The sequence below is a fragment of the Erythrolamprus reginae genome, chromosome 1 (genome assembly GCF_031021105.1).
Source record: "Erythrolamprus reginae isolate rEryReg1 chromosome 1, rEryReg1.hap1, whole genome shotgun sequence".
Classification (NCBI taxonomy): domain Eukaryota; kingdom Metazoa; phylum Chordata; class Lepidosauria; order Squamata; family Dipsadidae; genus Erythrolamprus; species Erythrolamprus reginae.
Window position 1 is genome coordinate 161,118,033 of NC_091950.1, and position 19,156 is coordinate 161,137,188.

The window sequence follows — 19,156 nt, forward strand, 5'->3', positions numbered from 1 at the left end:
AGTTATTTCATTACCTGATTACCCTGCCTTCATCTGTGTTAATGAGTATGGGGTTTGCTCCTTGTTTATACACAATTTATGTGTAAGAATGGTAACAGCCACTATTTAGGATAGACCGGTAGACAGCCACTATTTAGGACAGACCAAATGTGCAGAGCACATTCATGAATATCGACTAGCAGACAGAAGACATGATGAGCACTCCTCAATCTCACAAAACGTGAACAAACTCAACCATGGTTTCAACTAGGAAACTCTAAGCATCCTAGACCAAACTAAAACCCAAAAGACTGGAGAATTCCTGGACGCTTGGCATTTAGACAAAGCAGACATCCAACAACAAACACATAAAGATAAGCCACATTTATATACATTCAAGAGATTAAAAAAAAAAAAAGCTAAAAAGGAAACATGTCACTTCCAAGAACACATCCTTTCCGTTAGTGGATTGTAAATGATTTTACTACTGCTCTGCACATGCACGGTACTTCTGTACATGCGCAGAAGCATCCCAGGTGGGTGGATGAAGCCTCCTGCTGATGGCGCTACCGGTTCTAAGAACCGGTCCGAACCAGAAGCAACCCACACTGATCCTTTCCAATAACCAACACCTTTCCAATAACTAACACATAAGCAGGAATTAATACCAGACAAAAATAAAGCGGAAAACAATACCCTACTCAAGGAATTACCAAGGAGAGAAACCCCCCACACACACACACACCTTGTAGGAAAAGGTAGTGCTTATAAATAGGGATCAAACCCCACACTTTCTAGCACTGATGATGTTATCTAATCAGATAATGAAATGTCTTCGAGCAAGCAATCAAGGTGAGAGAGTACCAAGGACTCCATGATATATTTAAGCTATTGTATTCCCTAATGTAAATTTAAAGTTAACTGTTCTTTCATTCAAATGGGCTTCCTTGATAGTAAAACTACATTTTTGCTACATTGGAATCCATTTGTTACCTGTAACATTTTCCAATTGCTATCACCTTTTTGCTAAGCATTATGCACTATGGGGAAATGTGTCATCATTTCAATCTTCAAGTCAACTGGGATGGGATGGGGTGCAGATTACCAATCGTTGCATGTTTCGTAACACAATGGAAAAAGTAATTAATTCCTCAAATTACTTGGTATGAAACAAAGTATGGAGCTCAACCAAATTCAGTTACTCAGAAATATTGTTCAACTGACTTACATCCCAGCAGACATATTTTGTTTCTAGCCTTTGAAGAAAAAAGCCATTAAATAATAGTTTTGCTTACTGTTAAAATGAAGATATAAATATTTTCATTCAAATATTCTAAAAGTGCATATTGTGCAGCTATTGAAAAACTCTTTTCATATTTTGAGCAGCAAAAGCTTCATAGAAGAAATAACCTGGAATCATCAGAGTCTACAGAGTAACTCTGGAAGCATCTTGACACCAAAGCCAAGACACTTCTTTTTTTAAAAAAATGCTGAGTTGTTCTTAACAGTAATGGCAACTGATTTTATGGCTTTTGACTGAGGAAACTGAGGTATATCTCTGTCAAAAGAGGCCAAAACAAAAACCCAACTACCAAATTATATCATAGAGAATTGCACATAATAAAAAGTTCATCCTGAATAATGGCACCCGAAAGCATTCAACTACACTGACAAATTCGTTCCTCCAAATTTGTTGTCAATGTAAAAATTACATATTCCGGTCAACACTAGCTCTTCACTGAGATAACCTTCTAAATGTTGTCTCTATCTCTCTAGAAACTTTAATCAGCCTTTCCTAGCTGGATTCTTTCCAAAATGTAGACAATGTGACTGTCCTTCTGGATAGCTGCCTTCAAGATGTGGCTCAGCTGTAGGGGACCTTTGAAAACAATATGCAGATTTTAACTCCATGCACATAGAAGAAATCCAGCTAGTAGTGGAAACAAGTTCACCATCAGTAGCCATAGAGTTATTACCAGGCTGGGCGAACAAGAACACAGATCTAAAATAGAAGCAAATAATACAAAGATGAGAAAAATAATAATTGCACAGATGCTTTTTGTGTACTTTGAAGAGCATTTAAAATATTATCTTCTGCCTCTAAAAAGCGTTAGAAATTGAGATGCTTCAGGAATTTAGGAATTAATTTATGAAATGAAAGACTGAAAAAAATCATAATAGGTTGTGTGAATGTGTCAGAAATATTTACAGCAATGAAAAATAGCTACAATATTTCTTATCCTTTGCCTAAGTGGTTGAAAATCAGAAATAAATATAATTAAATGGAGCAATTCTAAAAGTTTTATTCTGATTTTACTTACCAATAGGTACAACTCTTGTTAAATTAGCAATTGGAGGGGGATCTTGTTCAGGTGGACAGAAATCGCAGAAATCCAAGCAGGCTGGGCAAATTAGATTCCCCATATGTAGCCATCCATTCATCTGAATATTCACTGTGAGAACTTGACCAAAGTGACTGCACAAATATGCTTTGTCCTTGATCCAAACGGTCAGTCCATGGGGAGAGCAAGAAACCTTTGGGATAAAACCAAATATGATACGTTTATAAAATAGATTGCATATTTCATTATAGCTTTTGAACCTTTCATGATGTACTTTTGATCGCAGTATATATTAAAAAAATGCAAACTGTATTGGCATATTCCAAATTTTTTTCCTAAGTAATGAATCTGCTATATCTTTTCACCTTAGTATTAGTAGCTACTTTTAAATTCTTACAAAAGTCTGATGATCCAAACACATTATCTCTATATGCATTTGGTACAAGGTTTTTGAAGGTTCAATGACCATGTACATCTATGTGAAGAGAAAATCTATTACAAATTATTTAATTTATAAATTGATAATTGTGTTTTTTTTTCCTTCAGCATTCTTGGAAATTCTAGTCATATAACACTTCACTTCATTTACAGAAAACATGGAACAAATAATTAAATAATCTAATTAGTTTAATATAAGAGAGTGGTAGCAATTACCTGATAACAGCCACTACCCCAATCAGGATAACTAAGTTTCTTTCTGCACTGTTCCATAATGAAAGCTGACTTTTGAATGAGGCAAATGGAATTTGGCCCATATTTTTCTGCACCATAGTTTCTGAAAGGATCTAGAAAAAATATTGGAATTTTCTGCTAAGATATATCATATTATAGAGACAACAAAATTATCAGATATTGCTAGGATTTTTACATCATAAGCAGAGCTGGCAGTAAAATTATTTTTCTAACTTGTTCACCAACTTTATCATTTATTCAGAGTATACATCCACCGGGCAAGCAACTCAGAAAAAATGTGACATTTTAAAGAATGTATATATAATTTATGATTGGATATAGCAAATTTAAAATCAACAGCATTGTACAGTTATTGAAGTAAATATATTCCCATGGAGAGACATGTTTGGCATGAGCAGGCATTTCTATGTAATGATCAATAGCCATTGTAATCATGCTCTCTGTTAATGCTAGCACTAATTGATAAATCAGGTGTTAGTATTTGAGCAAGCAGTGCATAAAGATCCAAGATATATGCATTTATTCAATTTCTGTTCAAGACACTGAGAAGACATATTGTTTTCTGCCTCATCTGTATATAAAAATAATTTTAATTAACAAAGATTGGTATCAGACAAATACTATTTTCAGGTTATCCCATCAGTGGTGCTAAAAGGGTTTGACAGAAGCTAATCTATGATGACAGAATGTGAGATAACCTCAGACCTGATGACAGAATAGCTGTTTAATCAGTATACATATATGAATTAGGGTATATATAAAATAGGAAAAACTCATAACAAAGCATAGTGCATTCTGTATTTTGGGGAACCAGCTGTCCTTATAGCTGCCATAAACAGCATAACTGTTTCTCATTTAAAAAAAAAAGAAGCCTTGTTCATTTCTGTGCACAGAATACCTGATTCCCCTTTCCAATTCAGGTTCACATCACCCAAATACAGATATTCTACCCACACAACAGCTCATGCATGAACAATTGGCACCTCCCAGGTTAAGGAATGGTTAGGATAGGGTGAGAAGGTGTGGGCAAAGTAGTGCAGGATAAAAGAACACTTCTGCCAAATTCTAAACATTTCAAAGGCAGTGCTGGTAAAAGAAATCTCAACTACAATTTTCAGGGAAGGGAAAAGAATTAACAATTCAGGTCCCCTAAAGATCTATGTAGCCACCATCCATTGACCATAAAGATTATTACAATTGAAAGAGCATATATAAGTTGAAGTCCAGGCTGTCTCGTAGCTCTAAGGCTTCCCTCGGTGTGACTTTGGATCACCCAGCATATTGTGTTAAATATGAATCAAGCTTACACTACTGGATGTGATGAAAGGTAGAATCAAGAACAAACTCAACTGACCTGGTTGGTTTTCCAATATCCGACAATCTGAACTGCGCTGAAATTCGCCGCTTAAGTGCCAACTGAATTCTTGACTAAAAGGGCAGTAGTCAGCAATTTCAACTGACCCACCATAATGAGGCAAATCTTTTGGCAATACTCCATGCAGACTATCAAAATACTGCAAGTAAAAAAATAGTAGCAGATGCAAGAGCAAGGAAAATTTAAATTACAGTAACAGTTTTTGGCAATAATTGCATCTTTGTCTCTAATGGAGATATTGTATTCACATGCAGCAGCTTCGAATGAAAGGAGACTAGATAACCTAGCTGCAATTGTTACTAGAGTTAAATCTGTCTCAGGATATGCGTTTTGATAGTTAACAGCTGTTGACAAATACATTGTATTTAAAAATTCACAAAAACACAAAATCATTTAAAACTGTAACACACCCCAAGAAATACATTTTTATACTAACAAAACAGAAAAAGAAACAAAGTTTCCAAAGAAGTAATATATTTAATTGATATATGTATTTAACAATATACCAAATTACATATAAAAATTCTCTATTCTTATGAAGTAGTATGTAATCTTTGCCAAAGGAGAACATACTGTGTCATATTATGATTAAAATTATCATTTTAGAAATTATGTGTTGTGACATATAAACTTGAGCTGCACTATGCTTTGGAAATGACAATTTGTTTACTGTCATCCTATTAAAATGTTTTCAAGAAAAATATCAAAGGTATAACATTAAATCTATATAAAGCCATACAGTGAGAAATATGATTTTACAATACTGTACAGTGCAGCTCAGTTTGCCCAGTTTGTAACTCTATGTCTGCTTATTGTGAAATACATGTACAACCATGATGTTTCCTTGAAAAAGACCCTGTCTTATAATTTTTTGAACCCTGAAATAAGCAGTTGAACTTATTGCCAGGCACTCAAAAGCCCATTTGGGCTTATTATCAGGGTATGTCTTATTTTGGGGGAAACTATACTATTTTACCTCTAGCTGTGATGTGCAGCCTGCGGCTTGTGGATTAGACATAACCCCAGAGCACTGAGACTTGATTACTGAAATTCAAAATGTCCTCATCTCAGTTGACCAATTTTATAGCTGAAGTGGAATAAGGGTTGAAATAAAAGTTTCCCTACTACATTTTTTTTTACTTTAAACCCTTAAAATAGCCCCAAACCAGGATGTAATATTGAAATCCAAATTGTAATATTGATTTTTAAAATGTCTCTTTTCTCAATATTAAAAGCTATCTAAATAATAGATTTACTTTAAATATACTATACAAACAACAGTGTATTGGAACAACATAATGAACTAAGATTTATAAACATAATAAATAATAAATATATAATAATCAAGTATTATTGTGTTGCCCAATGATCTGCCAGAGCCCTCCAAAAGTTCAAGAGCCTGAGCTACCCATCCCTGATCTCACAATCATATATTGCATTAAAGTGTGTATTGCTTAGTTACAGTGTTGAACAAGAACGAACAAGTGAATTCCTCTGACAGGATAAGCGAAACCTGACAAATCACAATATGGTTTACTTTAGTGTCATGCATGAATTCAGCCAATGATGTTTTCAAATATAATTCTAATCATGCTTGATAGCTCCTACCTTATCTCTCCTATTACTGCTGGAGCTACAAAGATGCTTCCATAGCTGGCTGATCTTTAGATAAGATTAACTTATATTTAAATGCAGTTTAGGTTTAATAAGATTAAGAGCTAATTCATGAAATATGTCTGGTGCAATGGTAAAGGCATCAGGCTAGGAAACCGGGAGATGATGACTTCTAATCTTCCTTTAGGCACAAAGCCAGCTGAGTAAACGTAAGCCAGTTCCTCTCTCTCAGGTGTTAAGAAGAGGCAATAGAAAAATCCTTCTGAAAATCCTGACCAAGAAAACTTCAGAGACTTATTTAGGCAGTCTCTTAGAAGTAGACTGAATGGAAAAAATAAAACACTGACATTTTTAACCTGATATTAAGATGCTTGTAAACTTTCCTTCAGGTATAATTTTACAGATTTCAATTCCTTTTAAGTTCAAAGGAAGTAAATTGGATTCATTAAAAAACACTGATCTAAACTCTTCCTTCTGCAATGCTGAAAGAATAGCCAAGAGGCAGGGATGATAAAAACAAAGGTTGCTTTTATAATTACCGGTATTAGAAGACAAAAGATGCCCTTGTAATATGAAACTTGGATTCACACAAACATGGTGAATGATGATGCATGGCCTTTCACCATGGGTTTAAACCTAATAAATACAGTTTGTAAAGGAGGAGATGCTCATTATGATTTACTATTACATTTTGTCTTCCTGCTCTTTGAATCATCAAGGTATCTCTCTGGGACGTTTTATTTCCTAATTTGGGGATTTAGGTAGTTTTAAGAGGCAAAATGGGTATCCCAAATCTTGCAGAACCTTAAAGCATCTATCTTGCCTCTTAAACCCTTCTCCACTAGACAGAATTAGTGCAACCATGAGTATAGGGAAGGGTACAAGGGAGGCTTTAAGTCCTTGCAATGATAAACCCAAAGTAATTATCACCTAATACATAACTCCTGGTATAGCGCATTGAGGAAATACAGCCTTTGGTTTAACTTTGCTTCTGAATAAGGTTCAATTTAGAAGAATGAGACATATTTTTGTTTCATGTGTCATACAACATACCTGATATTCCTGAGGCAACTGTTGAGGGAATTTCTGTAAATTGCACACTGCTACTGCTCTTTGGTCCTGCCTGCATGTTAATTGTAATGGATTACTTCTCAGAGTGTCACAATATGGGGCTACTGGTTCTTTTCTTAAGATTAAAAACAGAACAGCAGTTAACATGTTATATATATGTTATATATATATGCTTTGGTGTATTAACACTACTCATTATTCACAATAGTTAATGTGTAAACACAATTATAGGGCCATCAATGAACATGCAGCTCACATATATTATTCTTACTTTCTCCGTTGCTGATTGATCCAAAATTTGCAGCTTTTCATCACAAAGTCGCATCCTTTTCCTCGGCCCCATTCTAGTTTTTCTGCCATGCTATAATTCACTTTATACCAGCTGTAAAAATAAAAAAAGTGGAAACAATTCTTTAGAATCCAACTTTTTTGAACCATTAACAACAAAGAAATCAAAATGTTAATAACCTTGGGAGTTATTAGGTTGTAAAAAAGACATTCCTGGCCCTCCTTTCCAATACTCAAGCTTATTCAATATATACTGTAATAAGCAAATGACAAATATGATTTGCCTGCTTTTTTGGGCTATAAACCAAGAGTCCCCAACCCGTGGTCAGTGGCCCAGTACCGGGCTGCAGCCCATTCAGAACCAGCCATGGAAGTGGTGGGTTAGTGCATGTGCAAGTGAAGCTGCATTTATGAAAGCAGTGTACATACACAGAAACCATCCTCTCTCCACCTCCACCCTTTTATTGCTGCCTCCACAGATCCACTGAGCCAGAAAGGTTGCTGCTATAAAGCATTGGGAATGGGTTGCAATATACAGCACAAAATGCACCACAAACACCATTCACTTCTATCTGACTAGGCACCTATCCACCAGCTTGCTGCTATCCTTTTCAATGTCTTTTTATGCATTTCCAATAATGCAGTAATTTAGAAAGCATTACACTATTGTTTAAATAATATTATGTAACTACAATGTATCTTTTATTACCCCGTGTCTTCCATTAATGCCAGAGTAATCCGGGAGAAGACCCTGTTCTGTGTTTGTGATCCAGTCATTGCTTCATTCTGGAATTAACCAACATCAATAATAGTTAATTGCAGTAAAGTAACCGAACAGAAAAACAGTCCTGCCTTTTGTAGAAAGCAAATAAGTGTGAGAGAAAAATAATATTTTTGCCAATAAGGAAGCATATTTCATTACATTAATAGTCACAGAGAAATTAGGAGTCGCTCTTGGGATCCAAATTATATCCAGGATTATTTTCTTATAATAAGAAATAGAGCAATAGAGTAGCTAAATGGAAGAGTGGAGATTCCACAGGCTAAATGTATATGTATATTAATTGACTATACTAACCTCTAATAACCGTTTCTCCCAGTGATTAAGCTCTGTGCCTATGCCACCTTGATTTTCCAGTTCCATTCCTTCTAAACGTGGACAGTCAAAGTGTTTTCTTGCCTCCTCCTTCAGAAAGGTTATTAGACAAATCTCAGCATTTATTTCAAAATAAGAACTGCTTCATTTTACACACAAAGTTTACATTATATTTATCCAACAAATCCAATTTCTTGAAGTCAAGAAATTTCATTTTAAATTAATAGCACTTGGAAACCAGCAAAAGTGTATGTACATCTATGACAGATCACACCACCTCATCCCCTGCAGTACATTATTATGGAGCATTTAGCAATGACTCAATTCTTTAAATCATTACAAATTACAGAGAGCAGGAAAAATAATTTAAACACAATTGGAACCTTCAAGAATTTCCCATAAAGTGGAAGAAGCAGCAATAGTGTGGTACCCAGCATTGGAAGTGGAATAATTTTCCCAGAATCTTTTTCACACACAACAGTGTGTGGCAATTTGGATGTTCATCAATTTAAGTCCCAGGAGCCCTAGGAAGGAACATGCAATAAGGGATGCTGGTTGAACTAAATTAACACCTAAAAGATTGACAAATTTGCTTGTCCTGCTATAGAGAATTGAGGAGGGCAGAATATTGAGGCATTATAATTCTTCCCAATTCTGTGGCAGTGTTTGAAGGACTTTGGGGGTTTGGAGAATAAGCATCGATAGGTACAATATATTTCCTGGTTAATCTTCTCTTGTCATTCAGAGGACCCCAGGCATTTGTTTCCAAGTTAAACTGATTTCAACAGTAAATTGACAATATGTGGAAACATTTTGTCAGTTTGAGCACCAGGGCTGAATCTTAACATGTTAAACATTGCTTCCATCATTATTTGCCACTAAGGGTCTAGACAACCATTTTTGTGAAAGAAAATAAAAATAATACTTACAACTACCTTAGGAGTTACCAAAAGGAATACATTATGAGGCAAAATGTTATTATCCCGCACATCCCATAATCTTACTGCTTTACGTATAACTTTATCACTCCACTGATACACACCAAGGCTGAAAGGAAGACAATTCAGTTGTTACAACTGGGAAGCAGGATCAGTTCTTAATATGATCAATAAGCTGCCTCAACTATTGAATATAAGAGTAGCAATTGTATCTTCAATTGCCTCAACTGACTTCCACTGCAACTACCACTGAAAACTAGGATGCAGATATGCTACTTGCATAATAACTATTTTTAATCATATCCACAGTACTGTTCAGTGAATCAATTTTGTAAAAATTGCAAAAGTCAGTATATACCTTTCATTAAATAGTGGCAATCCATTTGCGTATCTAGCAGTCAAGGGATTTCCATCGTCATCATGATAAAATGCAAAAAGTCCAGCAGAGAAACCCTTAAATAGAACCCCAAAAGTATTTTACGTTATGTTTAACAACTTGACAGAAAATTGCTAGGAAGAGAGGAAGAAAGACACAAACCCACACCAAAGTAGTCCTCAATTAATGATTGCAATTGGGACCAGTAACTGCAAAACTAATGACATAACTAGCATACAAGATATCACATGACTGCACCACACTTATAACCTCACTTTTGCCACTGTCGTTAAATGAATCATCATCAGTCATTAAGCAAGGACGACAGGTGACCACCATATGTAACTTTACTGACAGCTTCTTAATATTGACTCTATTTGTCAGAAGCTGACTCTGACAATGGCAACCACAAAACTTTGGGACACAGCAGCAGTCAAAAGTATGAGGACCAGTCATAAATTTACATTTTCAGCATTGTTGTAACTTTGAACAGGACAGTCATTAAGCAAAAACACAACCATCACAAAAATTCTAGCATAGTCACAGAGAATATGACTAATTATGTTAAATTCCAAACCAAGTATTAGAGCAACGTCTTATTTAGCCAACCTGAAAATAAGACATTGGAAAAAATGCTGAATGAGAAGATATAAAGAGAAGTTGGGGAATTGGACAGGATCAAAAAAATATGTTTATAAGCAGAATTGATTATTAATCCTTTTCCTCTGGTGAACTACTGCCATCTTTTCTTCGTCTTTTAATATTGTGCCTGCTATAAAGATCTAGAGATTATGGCATATGTTGTGGTCATGTCCTATGATACAAAAAATCTGGAAAACAACTCATACCTGGCTTTCAGAGATTACGAAAGAGGAAATAGAATTCACTCAGGAAGCTATGCTATTAGGAGTTTGGAGAAAACACTACTCGAAACAAACAATGCTTCTTACAACACACAAACACCGCAACGAGAATTGCAATAGCACAACTCTGGAAAAATGACCAGACCCCAACGGAAGAATTAATTATAGATAAGATATATATATGCGTGGAGATGGACGAACTCACTAACTCAATCAAGGGAAACAAAATCACAGAATCAAAACGAACATGGCAAAAATGGCAGGAATGGGTTCAAAAGAGAATATAGAAACAATACAATGAGAAGCAACACTACAATGGAAACAATCTACAGCTACCTTGTAAAAAGTTTTATTTACCAGTTATTGAATATAACAAATATTAGAATATAAAAGTATGAAATATAATGTATATAATGGAATGTAACAGGTAAAAATCTATTATAGGAATTTTAATAGAGATGGTTTATAATCTGTAAAACAGAATAATGTGTGATTTGAACTATATGTGAAAACTCAATAAAGAAATTAAAAAAAAAGATCTAGAGATTATGATCTTGTATGTTTTATAGTATTTTTGAGTCCCAGTACTAATTTTTATAAATATTTAAGAAATCTTTTTAAAAATAAATTTTAAAAAACCCCAGCATCAAATACCAGCTCTTACCAAAGCATGAATGATTTCATGTTTTACTGTAGACAACATGCCAATAAACTCCTGTGGTTGGGTTGAAATCATATTTGGACACAGATTAGCATATCCTGCAATTGGTCTGGAAAAAAGGTGATATATTATACAAAATGAGGAATTTAAAAACGTTAAGCTTCACTATTACATGTAAATACTTTGTATTATCATAGTTTTAAAATGTCTTATATACAAAAATGTCCCTGGAGTAATCTTTTCTCATGCAAACATTAAATCTGTGCAATATAAACTCAGAAAAAAAATGTTCTCTCTGAATTAGTGGTACTTATGCATGGACAACTATAGTACCAGTACAGGTTTCATCTATGGAGCTTCCTATTAAATATCAATTTTTTTCTCTTAAGTTGACTTGAGATATTCACTTTTTATTGTACGTAGAAAAAACTCAGTACAGATCATATAACTAACAACACAGGTCATACAGAAGTAAGTTACTCTCACATTTGGGATTTTCTCAGCCATGGATACAGTCTACGATCCTGAGAGGATGACCCTTAAGTAAAACATTTCTCGCTTCAGATTACAGATCTTTAATAATTAATGTGTTAATATCAGGTCTTTCCTCAAGAAGCTTTAAATTATTTTCACACACTTGTTTTTGATTTATTTTTCTTGTAGCAACTCAATGAAGATAGGAAGGCTGGGGGGGGGGGAGTCCAAGTGCAAGATCACAATCATTCTATCACTAGGTCTTAAACTTTTTAGTCTGTAGCAGTCTTTAAATACTGACCGGTGCTTTTGCAACAGAGTTACCATAACTAAATTGATAGTTTGTGGGATATATAAAGCTAACTGAATATAGCCTCACTTTGCATGATATGTCTTATCACTTTTGTCCTTTTCTAGACAGATGAGTATACAGTGTTCCCTCGATTTTCGCGGGTTCGAACTTCACGGAAAGTCTATACCACGGTTTTTCAAAAATATTAATTAAAAAATACTTTGCGGATTTTTTCCCTATACCACGGTTTTTCCCACCCGATGATGTCATATGTCATTGCCAAACTTTTGTCTGCATTTAATAAATATTTTTTTAAATAAACTTCAATAAATAAACATGGTCAGTAATAATCTGAATGGTTGGTAAGGGAATGGAAAATTGCAATTTAGGGGTTTAAAGTGTTAAGGGAAGGCTTGTGATACTGTTCATAGCCAAAAATAGTGCATTTACTTCCGCATCTCTACTTTGCGGAAATTCGACTTTCGCGGGCAGTCTCAGAACGCATCCCCCGCGAAAAGCGAGGGAACATTGTATTTCTAAGCAAAGCCTGTGTTGCAGCAACCATTATGCATACAGTATCCATTTGAGGGTCAGCAGATTCTGGGAATAAAAGTTGGTGTGCTGTTTTTTTTTCATATTTAAAGCAACAACCCCCAAGTGGGATAGGAAGCATGAAAGATATCATTTATTATTTATTTATGTATTATTTAGATTTGTATGCCGCCCCTCTCCGCGGACTCGGGGCGGCTCACAGCAAAATATAACAAATCATAACAAATCCAAATAAATTTAAAATATTTAAAAAAGATTAAAAAGAGAGATTATATAGGCCAACTGCCCACCCCTCCGGGGCACCACAAGGGGAATCACTGTGGAACTACACTATTAAATGTAGCTTCCTAGGAAAGCCTTCAGACCATTGCAAGGATGTTATTCTCCTATTATTCTCACATGGGGAAAAATTCAGCCAGCAGGACTCACTTGGAATCCTGTTTCCTGCTGCTCTCTTCACTGAAGGTTTTGTGTGACCTTTCCTGCAGTGTAATCACAGAACAGTGCATTATCAACTGAAGATCAGCAGGGAAAAAGTGAGTGGGGTAGGATATTTATGTTTGATTCCCTGGCTACATTGTCTTCCCCCTCTCACTGCTCAAAACACGGACATAGATCTTCACTGGAAAGGGGGGACCGAAGTCCCCACAGTATCTACTCTTCACCATACTTTCTGAGATTGGGAAACAATAACTTTGGGAAATGTAGCCAGCTGTGAAAACTAGTTTTTCAGAGTATAAGATGCACCTTTCCCCCCTAAAAGAGGTTGGAAATTTGGGTGGGCCTTATACACCAAATGTAGCCCCGCCCAGTCTCCCAAACAGAGGTTTCACAGGCTGGAAAAGCAAGGCACAGAGCTCACAACCAATGTACCTGTTGCTAAAATTCACCTCTGGAAACAGCTGGTTGAAGGTATTCAGGGAGGCCATCCATCTCCCAATAAGCTTTTTTCTTATTTTCCTCCCCAAAAAACTAAGGTGCGTCTTATACTCTAAAGCGTCTTATAGTCCAAAAAACACAGTAAGTCTTTTAAAAACATTTCATCTGATTGTTCATCAATTTAAAGTGAGCTTGGAGATTACCTGTCCATATCTGCTTCTAGCTGACAATATGCTGCATATGCGATGATGTTTTCTTGGCCACATCTTTCAGTAGTCAGAGCACTAACATACAGTATAAAATCAGCATCTCTAATGCCTTCCTTGTCTGCTTCGCCAACAGTTTGACAATTCCGTCCATTCGTATTACATACCCTACATTGCTAAGACATTAAATTTTAAGAAATCAATGCCAAATAGTTTCAAATACTTTATTTAAATTACATCCTGCCTTTATAAGGCGAGGAACATACTTAATTCTCTTTCCTGTTTCTATTTTTCCCCCAACAATCACCCTGTGAGGTGGGTTGGGCCAAGATTGACTTGTCCAAAGTCATCCAACAGTCATCATGATTAAGGTGGGGTAAGAATATTTGATCTGCTGGCTTCTAACCTGATGCTTTCACCACTAGACCAAACTGGTTTCTCTCTTTTAACGATAAAATGTACATATTTCCTACTTTTTTTTCTTAGGCTGAAGAAACCTTTTGAATTAAGATTCTATTCTAATTATTTTTAAAGCTTTATGCTACTTCTTGTGGTAAAGAAAAAGAGCTTCATAGCTTTCAAAATATTCTAGACAGCAACATTTACAAATCCAAAAGAGCTCTGAAAAGACCCAAAGTTCATAAAGAAATTTGAAAAAGGAGTGTAATATTCAAATATAGATTTGCCATATTTTTTTCTGGGTTAGATTTGCATTTTTAAAAAAGTTAAAAATTTTCAGATGTTGTGGCACATCTGTCTTCCTTTTTTCTTGTGCAAAAGGTAATTGTATGAGAAAATTGCTATTCAAAGCACATCAGGCAAATTAAATTGATATACAGTACATGCTTTAGCATTTTTCTTAGCAAGTTTTGCCAATAAGAAGGAAATGTAGTGGCCACTATATTTGTATGTTTTGTTTATATATATATTCCTGTAAGATCTGAGGTACAAATCATAAAATAAGTCTTAGTTACCTGCAGATGTTCTTCAGGGACTATAACTGGCCCACACTTGGTATGTTCTGCACAGGCTTCTCGACAGTATCTATGAGGATCATCCTTCTTCCTTAAATACTGGTTTGTTACACACTGTCTTCAATTAAATCATAATCACATATTTATGAGTGAGATGAATGTGTATAACAATTCCACATAAAACAATATCCTAATTATAAAATCTATTAAGCATTCTCAGAATATTAAGTTGCTTTATTAAAATTGAATTTTGAGATGAAAATTAATATGCTGACATATGGAATGCATTTTTAAAAATAAATCTCACTGATTCTCTGTGAATCAGTGCTGAAAAATATACATACCTACTTAAGAGGACAATACCCATAGGTTTCCGAACTTGAAATGCCTTCTCTAAGTAAGAAATAGCTTGTGGGAAAAGCTTGTTCTAAACAAAAGAGAAATAAAACAACAAAAAAGGATTTGACACTTTAAAAAATTTCTTTTAAAGACTTAAGTTAAAACTCTAATGACCTTGTAATCATTTTCACAGCCATGAACTCAATGTAATAAGTTATCTTTATTTAAACATATATAGGCCCCCACCAATTGTGAGAGTTCAATTCTTGAAAACTATCATAGTTGGATAATTTGTGGTTAGTAAACTTAAGATCTTAGGGAGGGGAAACAATTCCACCTGATACAAGACCTCAAAGATATTATGTCAAACTTATAATAAAGTAATACAGTAACAACATAAAATGAGAAGAAATTTTAAAAAGAAATAATAACCAGAAAAACATATATATAATTTGGAATACTGGCACTTCTGAAAAGATTATTACCTTTACTGATGTATCTTTTTATGCTGAATCTACTAGTGGATGGTTGAGGCACAGATTCTGGTGTTGAAATAAAAGTTTTGAAGAATGAATAGCTGCCTACCTACTTTTGTTCATCAGCCGAACTAGCTGCATGCTGCAAATATGTAAGGGCTGAAATTGATTGAGGTGAGGATTCACTTCTTTAATCTGGCAGGTAACTTGTTATCTCTGGGATAGAAACAAATTAATCCTAACATATTGTGACTTTTGCTAAATCTAGATTTAAACAAAATGGAATTTTCAAGGAGATGTAAAGAAAGGAAATGGGAAAATGTGAGCCTGTATCTTATTTTTGACATGTTAATCATGATTAAGGAAATATTATATTTATGCTTTATTAGTGACCTAATCCATGCATTGTTTTCAATCAAAAGTGAAAAAACAACATTATGGCTTAGCATTATGGGTGAATTATATCTGCCATAATTTCCTAGAACAATTATAGATGTTAGGCAACTTAGAATGCAACCTTGAAAGTATACATCACACAGATCTTTTAGCCTAAAACAATTAAACCAGCATTTCATGTAAGGAAAGATGAATGTGAAAATAAGTAATTTACCTTTATAAGGTGTTTTTTTTCAGGGAGCAATCTATGAACAAAGACAGCAGTTAGTAGACATTTTTAAATCTTCATAAAGCACCATTACTATACAAATTACTTCACTTCTTATAAAAGCAGCTGAGTTCCATACATTTGTTTTAGCTATTTGCTCAGGTAGGGAAATTGAAAGCTAATCCTGTTAACAATAATAATTTTGGAATTATTATACTTACTCTTCAACACTTCTGTCATATACCGTCTTAATTCTTAGCTGTTCATTAATGTTTCTTTTCGTAACTCGACTTTCTTTAAGATAAACTTTGTAAATAACCTGTTTGGAGAAGAGGCATATTTAATAAAAGTGATTTTATAAGTCTTAAAATCTATCACATTTCCATCTGAATTGAAGCATAAATATAACTGCTTTGTATTCTGTTCCTAATAACCTCAATTAGCCTTATTCCTGAGTAACATTTGAGAAATACAGAAAGAAAGGTAAACATATTTATTCTGATAGATTTTAGTTTTTTTGTATTTTATCATTTGGTTGCACAGCCTTCTATTATTCACCAAACTATATAGACAAAGTTTCTGAAATAGATGGACGAACTAATATCAGGTGTTTTTTGCTTTCACAATTTTCAAATTACTTGCCAAGTTTCTAAAACGCCTCCTTGCATTTTCAAAGTATTTTTCTCTCTCTGAAAAGCCTCTGCCAAATCTTCAGAAAAATAGCCTGACCAATAAAAGTATTGTTGGAAATCCTATTAGGTAAGATGTAAGGGGGACTAACTTCCAAGTAAACCGGATTGGGATTATTATTTCAATAAGCAATTGAGCAAGGATCGCGTTGGTTTTAGAATAAACCGTTTAAAAAGCACCGTTTCAGCCTTTTCTTTCGCAGCCCATAGGTAATTCATGAACCCCAAACGCCGTTTTTGAAATGTGGCTGGACTTCTATTAGTGACACACAAACACACACACATGCAATTTGGCGCAACAATCTGTGGTTCAGTCAGCGAGCAAGAGCGTGGAAAACACACACACACAAATGAAATGTATGGGTTAAGCCCCGCAGGTTCAATCCATCTTTTTCCCTTATTGGGGATATTTTGCCTCCCTCTCTTTCCCCCCCTCCTCCCCCCCAGGATCCTCACCTCCCTGGCACTGGGGATGTGGTGGTGACAGAAGGGAGAGGCTTGAGCCAGCAAAAGTAGCTCAGCCAAAAGAAAGAAAGCCGAGAACGGGCTTGAAAAAAGGAAAACTTCCCGAGCCGCCGAAGCGGCCGCCATCTTGGCCTCCTTCTTCCCGAGTCCCGTATCACCAAGGTGTCGGAGCCGAAGCGAAAGCGGGTGGCTCCTGACAGCCAATAGGAAATCACGGAATCGCGGTAAAATGAATGCTATTGGTCACTCCTCGGCACAGAGGGGCGGAGATAGAAAGGAGCCGGGGCTTCAGGGTACGCGAGGAAAGGCCAAGGTTAAGGGCCGTGTCACGCGCGCTCCTGTTGCCTGCAGGTTGCTGGCGGTTCGATTGAAACGATAGGCAGAGATTCCCGTAGCACCAAATCCAGACAGGAGTCTTATTTAATACTGATAGGATGTTGAATTTTTGAATTCAAAAATTCTTCTTTGGAATTTTCTAATCTTCCAATAAATTAAGTATTGTACCTCATGAATCTTGACAAATGTATCTTTTTCTTTTATGTACACTGAGAGCATATGCACCAAAGACAAATTCCTTGAGTGTCCAATCACACTTGGCCAATAAAGAATTCTGTTCTATTTTATAAATTTGATTCTGTGCCTGCTGAATGTTAAAATAAAAAGGCTTAACGTCTTGGAGACGGGATACTCCGCAACAACTTTTTCAAATCTAAGGCCCAAGTACTACTGTTTCACTTTTGTGTTATGGACCTCTTTTAGATGATGATGATAATAATAATAATAATAATAATAATAATAATAATAATAATAATAATATAATTATTAATATAATAATAATATAACAACAACAACAACAACAATAATAATAATAATAATAATTTATTAGGTTTGTATGCCGCCCCTCTCAGAACTCGAGGCGGCTCACAACAACAATAAGATGCTTTCCTAACCAAATAATAATAATAAGATGCTTTCCTAACCAAATTTTGGAGAGCGTTATTTCAGTTTTAATAAAATCAGATATCCTTATATTTTCCCAACCCATCCAGAAACATCTTTTTTAAAAAATAGGAAGCTTCCTCTTCAGGTTCTGATTCAAACAGCAGATGTTTGAAGTGGCATATAGACAACGGTGGGCTACTAGCTGGAATGCTAAATTCTGCTCGCTGCCGCGGCTCATGATTGCAGGGCCAGCGCAATTTTGCTTCTGCACCTGTGGGAGGTAGCGGCCAACAGTTGGCCTTCTCCAGGTCCCGTCTGCCAAACAATGTTGGTTTGTGGGACTGCAGGGAAGAGCCTTCTCTGTGGCAGCACTGACCCTTTTGTAACTGCTTCCGGAGACCTACACCATCCCTTCTTTACCAGCCTTTTGGAAAGCTGTTAAGACCTGGCTTTTCCGGCGGGCCTGGGACCATGAATGACTGAGAGTATGTATGTTATTTTAAGGCAGTGGTTCTGAACCTGGGGGTCGGGACCCCTTTGGGGGTCGAACGACCATTTCACAGCGGTCACTTTAAACCATGGGAAAAGACAAATTCCCCATGGTGTTAGGAACCAAAGCTTCCATTCTGGCTCCTTGGAACATTTTACAATCTGATCAATCAGGCATTTACAGTGGGTGTATCCCTGTGACCTTCCTGCCAATCAGCTTAAAGCTCTGTTGGGAGAATTGGCACTACACTTATGGTTGGGGCTCACCACAAAATGAAGAACTGTATTAAGGGTTTGCTGCATTAGAAAGGTCAAGAACCACTGTTTTAATGGTTACTGTTTGTTTCTATATTATTATCTTGACATTGTAACTTTTTACCCTTGTTTTATATTTTGTTAGCTGCCCAGAGTCCACTGGAGTTGGGCGGCATATAAATCCTGTTAAATAAATAAAATAAATAAAATATGCTGCTCAAAAA

General features: G+C 35.5%; 1 protein-coding gene across 3 annotated transcripts; it reads right to left on the reverse strand.

Moving 5' to 3' along the window:
• Positions 1-349: 349 nt before the first annotated feature.
• Positions 350-17,400, reverse strand: LMLN (leishmanolysin like peptidase). Of its 3 annotated transcripts, none has more exons than XM_070730551.1 (17): positions 17,238-17,400; positions 16,314-16,411; positions 16,099-16,129; positions 15,018-15,100; positions 14,674-14,791; positions 13,697-13,875; positions 11,300-11,405; positions 9,755-9,849; positions 9,388-9,505; positions 8,441-8,548; positions 8,072-8,148; positions 7,346-7,456; positions 7,057-7,126; positions 4,369-4,528; positions 2,976-3,106; positions 2,301-2,514; positions 350-1,981 (listed from the first exon to the last, which is right to left on the reverse strand). In XM_070730551.1, the coding sequence occupies exons 1-17, from the start codon at positions 17,370-17,372 to the stop codon at positions 1,881-1,883; spliced, it is 1,935 nt and encodes a 644-aa protein (XP_070586652.1). In that variant the 5' UTR covers positions 17,373-17,400; the 3' UTR covers positions 350-1,880. The 3 variants fall into 3 exon arrangements, with proteins under 3 accessions (XP_070586652.1, XP_070586645.1, XP_070586660.1); XM_070730544.1 differs by having other exon boundaries at positions 7,057-7,189; XM_070730559.1 differs by lacking the exons at positions 16,099-16,129; positions 16,314-16,411; positions 17,238-17,400 and adding an exon at positions 15,598-15,684 and having other exon boundaries at positions 7,057-7,189.
• Positions 17,401-19,156: the final 1,756 nt, after the last annotated feature.